We start from the raw sequence: 12721 nt of genomic DNA on the forward strand, positions 1-12721 counted from the left end.
TTGCACACTTCACTTTTATTTTCGTCTCACGTTTTCTGCGTGTTATTGACATATTGACTTCTGTGTTGTGTTTTACAGGAAAGCAATAATTATTTTGACCATGAGAGGACTAACAGTTCAGATGAGGAATCTGAGGTGTGTAGAATGAAGTGTTTAAAATTAAGAAATTAAATATCTATTATTCAACCTCATATTGTTCATTTTTATCATCAATGGAACATAAAAGGATATTACAAAAAGATTATCAAGTTTACAAGAGCTTGCTCTATTTAATTAATTTAGTTAGTTATTCAGATTAATGCTTCTTTCTGTCATATGATTGAAGCTACAGTGACATTGAGCTGTCAAGTATGAGTTCCAAAAATTAAATGATAGTTTTCCATTTGACATTAAAATTTTGTGTTGCTGGCCAACATCTCAGGAAATTATAAAGTTAACGTGATTTTTGACAAACTGAAAAAATAATCTCATTTTGATGTTAATTTTGCACTGTAATCTTTTGGGCTAAGTGTAGTATATGCTATATATTAATAACAAAGCATTTATGTCAAAAGAAAAAAGGTTTATTACAGTTTGTTTTCCCACACTGTTCAAAATCAGAGTGAAAAGATGGTGATAGAATCTTTTGTGAAAACATAAAAAAGAAATTCGAATTGCAACTCAAAATAATAAAACACGTTTCACACCACAAGCGCCAGCAGCCCATATTTTTTCCATCGTGCATGTTAACTAATGAGTGCATTCACACGAGCAGCAGGAGCAGCGCTTGAGCGTCAAACAGGAGCGTCGCGTAAACAGCAGTGAAGCGAGGGTTTCGGCGCCGAGTCTATTTTTGCTGCGCTGCTCACTCTCAGAGTGAAAGCACAATTTATGATGGACAAAATAAATATGATTTCACACAAAAATGTGCCCAAAATGCACAGAATAAGCATGTCTAGTGTGTTTTAACAAGAACTGGAGAATGTCAAAAAAGAAAATGAAGAATCAAATATATTTATTTACCCATTAAAACTTGTTTAATTATTCTGTTTGGGTGAAAGTATGGTGTGTGTGTGTGTATAATACATATATATATAAATATATATACACACATACAGACACATACCATACTTTCACCCAAACAGAATATACACACATAAATATTAGGGATGCACCGAATATTCGGCCACCGAAAATTTTCGGTCGAAAATGGCCCAAAACTTTTATCACCGAAACAACAGGCAGAAATGTTGTGATGACACAAACAGAAACCGCGACCTGCACGTGCACCTGCATAGCGCAGACCACGAGCTCCCCGCGACATTCACTTCACACAAGTGGGTCTTAATAGAGAACATTCTCTCTATTCTTATTCCTTTATTCGCAGCACTAAAGCGTCTCCTAAAGAGATTGAAACGGACCACGAAGTGAAAACAAAGAAAAGTACAGTCTTATAGAGTCTGTTAGCACACGTCTCACTGAGATCTTTTCGGATCATCTGCACTTCATCGCGAATGTGCTTGATCCGCGTTATAAAGACCATTACTTGGATGCGGAAATAAGGCAGCTCGCACGAGAAATGATCCAGGCCGCGCTGGATGCGGAGAACCCGCGTGGAGACGGAGAAGCGCTAAGCACAGGAGACAGTTCAGAGCGCAGAAAAAAAGACTCGTCTGTGCACCAGATGAGGCGCTTGCACCCTCGTTGTCTGATGTGTTCAGTGGAATTCTGCAAGAAAGTGCCTCAAATAATAATAATACATTGGCTATTTTGTTCTTAGGCTACTATATATGTGACATATTATATATATACACACACACACACACACACATATACATAATATCAGATTGTAGCCATATTTTTGCTAGATTTCTGCTTTAATTTGATAAAAAATGTTTATTTATGCCCTGGCCCTATTTAAATACACTCTCTCAAATATTTCTCAAATGTCAGGCAGATGACAAGCTCAACTGCTCAACAGCTAGATGGTTATCTGTCTGAAGTCCCCATCCCCAGAAGTGATAACCCTCTTGCCTACTGGAGTAATGCACTTTCTAGTCCTACAGAGAACAATTTCAAATGCACTTCCCCTTAAATGCACTTTTTTTTTATGAGAGAACAGTTCATTTTAAAACCTTTCTGCAGGCCTGTACATTATTATTTAATATACACATGAGTGGGATACATTTTTAGTTTTAATTTTATTTTATACTGTGCATTGTTGCAATGTGCTTAATAAATATTTGCATAATTTGTAATTATGTAGTTTTGTTTTTTATAATTTATGTAATTGTAATTATCTTTGAAACTTTAATATTAATTTATGCAATTGCAATGTCTTCAATTTAGTAAAGTTAGTACACAGTCATAGCAATAAATGCAATGGTACTAATAATTGGCATAGTTTCTTTCGGTGTTTCGGTTTTCGGCCTTGGTTTTCTCTTTTTCGGTTTCGGCCAAGAATTTTCATTTCGGTGCATCCCTAATAAATATATATATATATATATATATATATATATACACACACAAAAACTAGAGTGAACAAGTCACAAAATATGAAATATACATGTATCTTATAATTTATTTAACATTGTCACTACCCAAATTAAACCCGAGTTTTTATCTGTGGAGTTTGCCATCTTGTAAACATATCGAAGTGACTGAAATGACAAGATCGGAGCGGTTTTCTTGGTTGTTTTTGTTGTTTACTATTTACATGGGAATGTTGTACACCTCCCCATCTTAACAAACTTTCAAGACTATCAAGTTTATAAATGACCAGCTTCTAAAAACAAATTTCTAGTTGTCTTTGTAAAAAAAAATGCTGGCTTATATGTAGCTTTGGAGTCGCTGCTGTGACACTGTACAAATGCTTCCAGTGTGAATACCCTTGCGCGTCTGCAGCTGCAGTGACGATGTAGTTATGCTGACGTGAAGCTGACGCGCCGTTCACGCTTGTGGTGTGAAACGGCCGTGAGCGTAAATACAATTCTGTAGCAGTTAAAAATAAAAAATGCAATGTTTAGTTTTTTTCTATTGTAGGAAGTGGATGACCCACAAAATGCTGAGTGGAGCAGTGATGTAAATTCTCAGACTGCACCTAAGGTTTGTTTGAATTTGAAATTAGTAAAGTGTTTATTTTGTAGTCATTAGCTAGTAAGTGTTGGATCATTCCGTGTCAACTCAACCAGAGGGTTCCCTGGCAAAAAACTGTGAAAACTCACACTTATTTAAAAATAAAAATCACATTAAATTACAATCGTAACAGTGGCTGCAGAGGAGCATTTATTAGCTACTTCCACTCCCTAATTTACATTTTCACTCGTTTTGATTTGAATTAATATTAAGACATTATGAATGATAATAAAGTTAATTTGATCTGCAGCTCAACTCAAGCTCATTGCTTTATCTTCAGCCCCCCAGTGCTACCAAATACTGTCTGTAGATCTGAGTTGCTCTGGTAGGGCTGGGCGATATATCTGATGATATGATCATGCGCATCTAGTCAGTAAATCTGGTGATGGCGATTTAGAGGTAATCAGGGAACCAGATTTACTGACTAGATGCGCATGATCATATCGTCACATATATCGCCCAGCCCTAGGCTATGGTGCTGCTGCCCTCAAATGTTAGTCTGGAGCCTGTGAACTTAAAATAAAACTGCACATTGTAATGTCTGTAAAAGGCACTTGTTGGTAATAAAGTCAAAATGGGGGGAAATGTGAAAAACTGCGTTGCAGGTTGATTTAAGGTGTGTCTCTAAATTTTCTGCTTGTGCTCCTAAAAATGTTCAGTAAGGGGCTACAGTGTTCCTAGTAAAAAAAAAAAAAAAAGTTAGTCTGGAGCCCTGGATAGTATTGAAGAAAAATGTATTATCAATATATTTTGAATATAGCCTTCATAATTAATTAATTTGATTTGCTGTTGCAAAATATGTACATTAGTGTGATAAATGCGGAACCAGTTTGGTAATTGCTTCCGGCCGGTGCAAAATTGCCATTATGCTGGGTTTTTGGAAAGCGGCTGACTGACAGGAATAAAAGCAGAAAAATGGGAAAGTGCAAATTCCAGAAGAAGTGGCTGGAAGGTGAACAGTTTGATTGCAGCCCAATCGTTGGGCAAAACGGAGAAGGATTTTGCTGCGTTTGTAAAAGGGTATTTAAGCTGGGAACAATGGAAATTAACACTGTAAAATCACATGCAATCTGACAACCACAAATCAGGGGTAAAAGACAGACTGCAATTAACTATGTCTATTTATTTTGGCGTGGCCAACAAAGCTTCAACAACTTCTACAACTATGACGACAGCTGCTGCTGTAGTCACTACAAGTGTAGATACCGTAGGAAAATCGAGCAACATTTGAGCAGCATTTGGCTATTGATAATGTAAAGTCTCCTGAGCCATTTCTAATTCGGTTCAGAGTGATATAGTTTCATCATTGCATCATCGTCAAACTGAATGGTTGCAAATCAGAATTTGGGACATGGGTATTAAAAAAGAAAAGTAATGTGTATATACGTGTGTGTATATATATAAAATCTGTGGTTAGTCATGGGTCATGTATGGCATTAAGAATGTTAAAAATAGCATTAAAAAGCATTAAATTAGATTTGAATATACCTGCAGAAACCCTGAAAATAGGTGGAACTAACGTTCGCGCGAAAGTCCCTGTTAACAGTGACAATGATGGAGATAACTAAACATTCAAACGACTGGTTACACTTTAGCCCTGTGATATTAATCAAATTTTATTTTCGATTTCGGCTTCCTAGGATTATAATAAGAAGATATTTGAGGTAAAACTATTAAAAACTTGCCGCATTCAGTCTAGTGCATCTTCCTTCCCTTCACATTGCAGTGATCGCACGCTGTCATTTCTCCCTAAACCCAAACTTAACGTCAGAATCAGCACAATCGGTGATTGTTGTAAAATGCAGTCTCTGCTGTTGCTAAATTGCAGGACGTGTTTGATAATAAAAAGAGCTATTAAAAGCATAATCTGTGCAAGAGACGTTGCCCCGTTCCCAAGGCGGTGCACACTCGGAAACGGACCGCAACTAAGCAAACTGTATTTTGGGTTTCAGGTGCGCGTCTAAACAATCAAATACACACACAATATAAACACAGTTTATGTCTTAAATTGTAGTTAATAGTTGGGAGAAAATATGTGTATTATTAGATCTGCATTCCGTCTTAAAGTGGTAGCATCTAACAAACATGCTGATGATTAAGCCATTAATGTGAATCAAACAACTAAAGGCAAAGAGAAAATCACTCACAGCTCTTGAATGAATAACTTTAGCTTTAATAAGCATTAATCTATCTATAATAAACTATGAAGTGTTATTTTACATTTGATAACTTGGTAACACTTTACAATAAGGTTCATTAGTTAAGATTAGTTAACTACATTAGTTAACATGAACTAATCATGAACTGCACTTATACAGCATTTATTAATCTTTGTTAATGTTAATTTCAACATTGACTAATACTAATAATTTATTAAATATTAACTTTATTAAAACCTTGTTAACGTTAGTTAATGCACTGTGAACTAACATGAACTAACAATGAACAGCTGTATTTCTATTAACTAACATTAAATATGAACAAATACAGTAACAAATGTTATGTGTTATATGTCATGGTCATGATTAGTTCATATTAGTTAATGTATTAACTAATGTTTAATAAATGAACCTTATTGTAAGGTGTTAACAATAACTTTATTAATTTCTTTTGTAGGTCATATTACTTAACTGAACAGTATGTAGACCTTCCTTAAATTAAAGCACTGTTTATTTAATTTCTATCTTTGTTTTATTCTATATTTATTTTCTTTTTCTGTTTTTGTTCTTTGCTTATTGTGTCTTATCTTATGTAGTCTATATAAAACACAAAAAATGCCAAACAATGTTAAAACATTACTGTTTCTTTTGCTGTAGATATTTATTTTCAAAATATAAAGCCATGTTAATGTTCTTAATTATTTCTTTAAATAAAATAACAAAAAGAACCGATAAGAATACTGTTAAACTGGGGAAGTTTCTCAAATTTGGTTGATTTGACATGAAATGACCCTATTGCAGTTTAAGTTCTTTTTGTGAGGTTGTTCCATCCAAAATCATGAAAGTTTGCACACATGGCTTAAAACAATTTAATCATGATAATGCTTAACTTTTTTTTTTAGGATCCCTTGCACTTGGATGATGGAGATGAACCTATATATCCAGGAAGTGATGTCACAAAGGCAGAGACTATTTTAATGATTCTCACATTTGTCCTGCGTCATAAAATAAGTGGAGAGGGTCTGAAAGATTTCCTGTCACTACTGCACATCTTGTTTCCTAGTATTCTGCCAGCCACAAAATACCTATTTGATAAGTACTTTCTATCCATTACAAATCAATTTGAAATTCACTTTTATTGTGAGTCGTGCAAAGGATACATTTGTAAGGAAGTAACAGTACTCACCAAATGTCCTCATTGTGATCTTCCTTTTGACATTGCCTCTAACCTTAAAAGCGGATCATTCATGATCTATTTGCCATTGTCTTCCTCATTGAAAGATGTCCTTGAAAGTCTGAAAAAGAACTCCCAACAGCTAATAAACAAAGCTGAATGGGAATGGGATGACACAATACGTGACATTTTTGATGGTGACGTCATGAGAGAGCACATTCAGAACAAAACAACTGGCCCGTGGGATTTGACTTTACTGTGGAATTGTGATGGAATTCCTGTATTTGAATCATCTCAGTGTTCCCTCTGGCCAATACAAGTAACTATCAATGAGCTGCCACCAGCTATGAGAAAAGAACATATCCTGCTGTCATCACTATGGTTTGGCAAGTCAAAGCCAGTCATTGATACCTTTTTAAAGCCATTTGTTGAAGAGATGGAAGTTTTAAAAGAGACTGGACTACAGTGGATTGATGGTGATGAGATTCGCACTAGTAGAATCTTTGCAGTTGTAAGCGCTTGTGATGCTGTTGCAAGACCAATGCTAAAAGACAGCACACAGTTTAATGGCAAGTATGGATGTGACTGGTGTCTTCACCCCGGTGAGCGTGTAGAATAGGGAAATGGCTTTGTGAACACCTACCCTTATGATGATTCCCCTGTAGAAAAAAGGCAACCCCAACAATGGGAAGAGGATGCAGTCAAGGCCTCACAAGAAGGCTCTCCTGTGAGGGGAGTAAAAGGAATATCCCCACTTCTGTTTCTGCCATTTTTTAACATCATAACTGGTTTCGTCCCAGAGTACATGCATACTGTCCTATTAGGTGTTGTTCGTCAGTTTATGACCCTGTGGTTTGACAGCTCATATCACTGCAAGCCATGGTATATTGGAACAAGAAAACAAGTCATTAGTAGTCGGTTGCTGTCACTTAAGCCCCCCAAGGAAGTCACACGTACTCCTTCTTCATTGGACAAGATAAGATTTTGGAAAGCTTCGGAATTTAAGAATTGGCTGCTTTACTACTCCTTTGCTGTTCTTCAAGGTGTCTTGCCCTCACAGTATCTAAACCACTGGTTGCTTTTGGTTTATGCTATGCATGAACTCCTTATGAATAACATCTCACGGCAAGCTATACAAAAGGCTGATCTTGCTTTACATAAATTTGTGATACAAGTTGCACCGTTATATGGCAGGGAACACATCAGCTTTAATGTTCACCAGCTAACACATTTAGCTGATACTGTCAAGTTATGGGGTCCATTGTGGTGTATATCAGCATTTGCATTTGAAAGTAATAATCATAATCTCATGCTGTATTTTCATGGTACCCAGTGTGTTCCTGAACAGATCTGCCGCACATTTCTCCTTTGGCGTTACATCTTTAGACAAACAATAACAGAGCAAAATAGTCTTGTTTTCCGTTACTGCAGGAGACTTACGGGAATGAGACAGGTAAAAAAACTGCTCATTTTAAACAATCTACATCTCTTTGGCACTCCAAAATTTCAACCACTGTCACCAAGCCAACTTGCTGCTATTAACCGAACATTTCACATTATCGTACTTCGTCCATTACAGTTCTTCAAAAGATTTTTACATAATGGCATTTTGTACACTTCCGATACATACACAAAAATGCGAAAGCGCATTAATTCTACAGCAATGCTTCAGGATGGAAGCTTTTTGCGTATTCAGCATTTAGTTTTGCTGAGGGGTCATTGTGACTGTGGATTTAGTGATTGTTCCTGCACATCAATGCCTTTAATTCTGGGTCGTCCTCTCAAAAAACAAAACAAAAGCGCCATTCACAGACAGACAATTAAACTTTAGTATTGATTTTGTGACCGAGGTAACGGAGAGTCTCGAAACAATTGCGGTTCCGGTTTCATCACTAAAAAAAAATGTGTTTTCATCAAGATTAGGGAAAAGCAGTATGTGATCCCAATTGTAAACACAATCGAAAACAGACTAAAAGCTTAGTTTAGTGTTGTTACAAGCATCTGAACAGATAGGTAGCTTTACCCACTTGTGTTATTAGATAAAATATCTATATCTAAATATCTATACGCTACATTGTACACCATGCAATTAAGTTTTATTCAACAGACTAGTTCTATGAGTTCAACACTCTTGTGTCAGGAGAAAATGTCTTTTTTAAACATTGTAAACTACACAATCTGTTTACACAATGATTCATAACTATTGTACTCCATAATTAAACACACAAGTAGTCCTATATAGTAATGTTAAAAGACAATAAGATGTCTATGTTATAAGTAGATGGAAGTTTTAAAAGAGACTGGACTACAGTGGATTGATGGTGATGAGATTCACACTAGTAGAGTTTATGCAGTTGTAAGTGCTTGTGATGCTAAAAGACAATACACAGTTTAATGGCAAGTATGGATGTGACTGATGTCCTTCATAAGAAAATCAGATGTCAATGTACTAGCTGGATGAACATGTATGAATGTTAAACATTGTAAACCATTCAATTATTTATTTATTTATTTAACAGACAAGTCCAGCAGTTCAACACTCTTGTCATGAGAAAATTTAATGCACGTGTATAACAGAAATGTGTGTTGTACAAAAAAAAAGGAATAAAGAGATTAAATAAAATGGTCATACATTTTTTTGTTTTATTAATGACATGCTGCAAGATGATTTAGAAATATTTTCAGGGAAGTTTAAACATCAATGTGTACAATTTTTTTTGTTCATTCATGATTGTTCATTTTAAAACATGCATCTTATATGGCTGCATTTTCGTTTTATCTAAAAAGATGCCTTTCAGATATTGTTGGCTCTTATTTATTTTTGTTACCCCTAGATTCCATATTTTTCCTGTTAATTTAGTAATTTTATGAAAACTTATTTACTTTTATGAAGACTTAGATTAAATTCAAAACTCACAATTTGCAATTGCTAATTTTATTTGCCATGTTTACATTCAAATATAAAACATGTGCTGAGAATTCAGTAGGCTAAAAAATGTATATTTAATGATCAATAGTTATGACATTTTGGGTGTATGAAAAATAATTAATAGATGACCAGACAAACTCATTAGTAGACCTGTCACAATATACTTTTACACAATATATATGTATATATATATATATATATATATATATATATATATATATATATATATATATATACGTATGTATGTATATGTATGATTTTTAATGTCTTCATTTATTTAAGTACTTTAAGTAAATTAAGTAATTTTGCATTGCTACAGTTTAAATTATTTTTTAACTTTTAATAAAATGTAACTTATTCAAAGCTGTTTTATAAATGTTATTTGTTGTAACAACTTACAAAAAAGCACATTTGCCAAATTTTATGATTGTTTCATTTTCACAAACTATTATAATAAGATTAATTATGATTATTCTATTAAAAGTAAGAAATAGCTAAATCCTGAGTAAGTATCTATTGTAGTAAAAGCATTCTTCATTTTATAGTTGGTTCTGCTGCAAATGCTGTGGTAAAACCATGGTTCATCATGGTTACTGTAAAAACCATGGTTCATTTTGTAGTTACTATGGTTTTACTACAAAAACCATGGTTAAACCATGGTTACTACAAAAAAACCATGGTTACTACAAAATGAACCATAGTTTAACTATGGTTTTTGCAGTAAAACCATAGTAACTACAAAAAAACCATGGTTACTACAAAATGAACCATAGTTTAACTATGGTTTTTGCAGTAAAACCATAGTTACTACAAAAAAACCATGGTTAAACCAGTTACTACAAAAAAACCATGGTTAATTTTCGTAAGGGTTAACCTGACCGAACGGCGCATGTGCTCTCCAATTTGAGATTGTTGACAAATTTTACCCTTTGTCCCACCTCAAACAAATTGAGCATCTGTCCCGCTTTTTCATTCGACCTTGCCTAATAAATACACGGATACATCCATAGGGGTACTGTTAACTTATGTCCAATAGTTCAAAGGAGAGCAATAAAAGTGTTAGTCGATAGGCTGAGTCGTAAGTCAATCAAACTGTTGACTGGCCTATCGACTAACACTTTTATTGCTCTCCTCTGAACTATTGGACATAAGTTAACAGAGATGAAAGACAGGGCATTAAATAGGCATATTTTATCTTCATTACAAACAATCAACATGACGTAAAATGAGCAGGAAACAATGCATTCATGAACGTGACAGCCACAGCATTAACTGCAATTTAGTCACATGTTAAAATCATTAGCAAAACTACCGCCAGGTGGCGCAAAGGGATGGACTCCGAAATAAAGGTAATTGTAAAATGAGATAATATAACATTATAACATCTTTAAAAAAAAAAACATACATTTTTTTTTCAGTGAGTTAATTTCAAAACATAGTATATAGTCTTAGGCTACAGTCTACTTATCAAAAATTGAAAGAAGACCTTTACACAAAGGATCATATGCATGCTATTGTTATTAAACAGTAAATAAATATAAGGCCTATAAATATATATATTTCTATATATACAGGGCTCTACATAAATTTTTTCCTCACTAGCCAATGTGGCTAGTGGTTTTGTAAAGTTACTAGCCACACAGCATTTTTACTAGCCACATTTTTGTTGTTGTGGAAATACCTGATAAACGTTGACTGTGGCATGCTAAAATTTACGTGAACTAGATTTACAACCCTTTTAAATGTAAAACCACTGTACACACAAATCAAGACTACATAAATGTAACCTCCAGCATCTCCTTTCTGTAAACTGTCTACCACCCATGGACTCAGTGGACTATTATAATAACACCCTCAGAAGCATTCTGGATCTTCATGCCTCGGTCAAAACCAGGACAGTCACTTTCACCCGATCAGTACCCTGGTATACCGGTGATCTACGAAAAATGAAGGCAGCTGGGCGTACCCTTGAGAGGAGATTCAAAAGCACAGGTCTCACTGTGCACAAGCTTGCTTTTCGGGAACATCAAAAGGACTACTCAAAGTCACTTATGGAGGCATGGTCAAATTTCTATTCAAATGTCATCAGAAATAGTCCCGGAAACTCCAAACAGCTGTTCTCCACCATAAATCATCTAGTCAAACCACAAACCCCCTCACTTACAGAAACTACAGAAGAGCACTGTAATAATTTCCTGGACCTTTTCAAAACAAAAATAGACTCAATTTACTCTACCTTTTCCTTTGTCTTCTCCACTATCCACCCTGACTATCCACTTACAGTCTGTAATTTTGGAGCCCATACATCGTTTTCCAGACATTTCACAGCAAGAGGTTGAGACAATAATTAAAAGGATGAAACCTACCACCTGTGCCCTCGACCCTTTTCCTACAGCTCTAGTGAAAGTAAACACCTCTTTCCTAAGTCCTCTGATTACCACTATAATAAACCACTCCCTCCAATCTGGTACTGTGCCATCTGCCCTAAAATCTGCCATAATCAGACCACTTCTCAAAAAGCCCACCCTTGACCCAGATGTGCTTGCAAATTACAGGCCCATTTCCAATCTCCCATTTCTCTCCAAAGTATTGGAAAAAGTTGTAGCTTCCCACCTCCAGGATCATCTCAAACACAATAATCTTTTTGAAAAATTTCAGTCTGGTTTCCACACTGCACATACACTAAGTAGACATCCAAAAGTCCCTTTTTACCGCCACACGTACCGCCGCGGTGGCGGTATAAAGTGCATTTGCAGCCTTTGACCGCTGAGTGGCGCTTTAACCACAAGTTATCAAACAAGCGCTTCAAAGCACATTTTCGCTAATAGACGTCAGTTTTGCCTCACTGATGTGTTAGATTTGATGGCTTCAGTCAGGGAAAATGAAAGAAAAACACTGTAATTAAAATATTTAATATTTAATATCCACAGACGAAAGTTTGGTACTTATGAAGTTATGTGCATTTCTTAGAACGAATTCAAGCAGGATTTCAAGCCTGTGCCTGAACCTGTGATAATATTTTCTCTAATCTACATGGTATTAAACCATATTTTAGATTTGACACATTTAAAAGGAGTGCAGTATTATTTATATTATATTATGCGTTATATTATTCAAAAGAAATTGTGGTTTACTTTGCATCGGAGCATTAAAAGTGGTAGCCTATTTTAGGGGGGTTGGCTACATGGATTAATATGCAAAATGTCAATATTTTCATATATTATGCCTATATTTTAATTTATATTTTCAATATAAATATATTTTGTTGTTTTCATAAGGATTACTTTATCACAGAATATCTGTTTTCGGCAGCACTTGTTTAGTTTAAAAGTAGACATGTCAAGC

At 35.0% G+C, this 12721-nt stretch overlaps 1 protein-coding gene across 1 annotated transcript; it reads left to right on the plus strand.

The window, feature by feature from the left end:
* Positions 1-57: 57 nt before the first annotated feature.
* On the plus strand, positions 58-9019 carry LOC132106103 (uncharacterized). Its single transcript, XM_059511738.1, has 3 exons — positions 58-135; positions 3022-3084; positions 6176-9019. Exon 3 carries the CDS (start codon positions 7253-7255, stop codon positions 8276-8278), a length of 1026 nt encoding a protein of 341 aa, XP_059367721.1. The 5' UTR covers positions 58-135; positions 3022-3084; positions 6176-7252; the 3' UTR covers positions 8279-9019.
* Positions 9020-12721: the final 3702 nt, after the last annotated feature.

Source organism: Carassius carassius, chromosome 26 (genome assembly GCF_963082965.1).
Source record: "Carassius carassius chromosome 26, fCarCar2.1, whole genome shotgun sequence".
Lineage (NCBI taxonomy): Eukaryota > Metazoa > Chordata > Actinopteri > Cypriniformes > Cyprinidae > Carassius > Carassius carassius.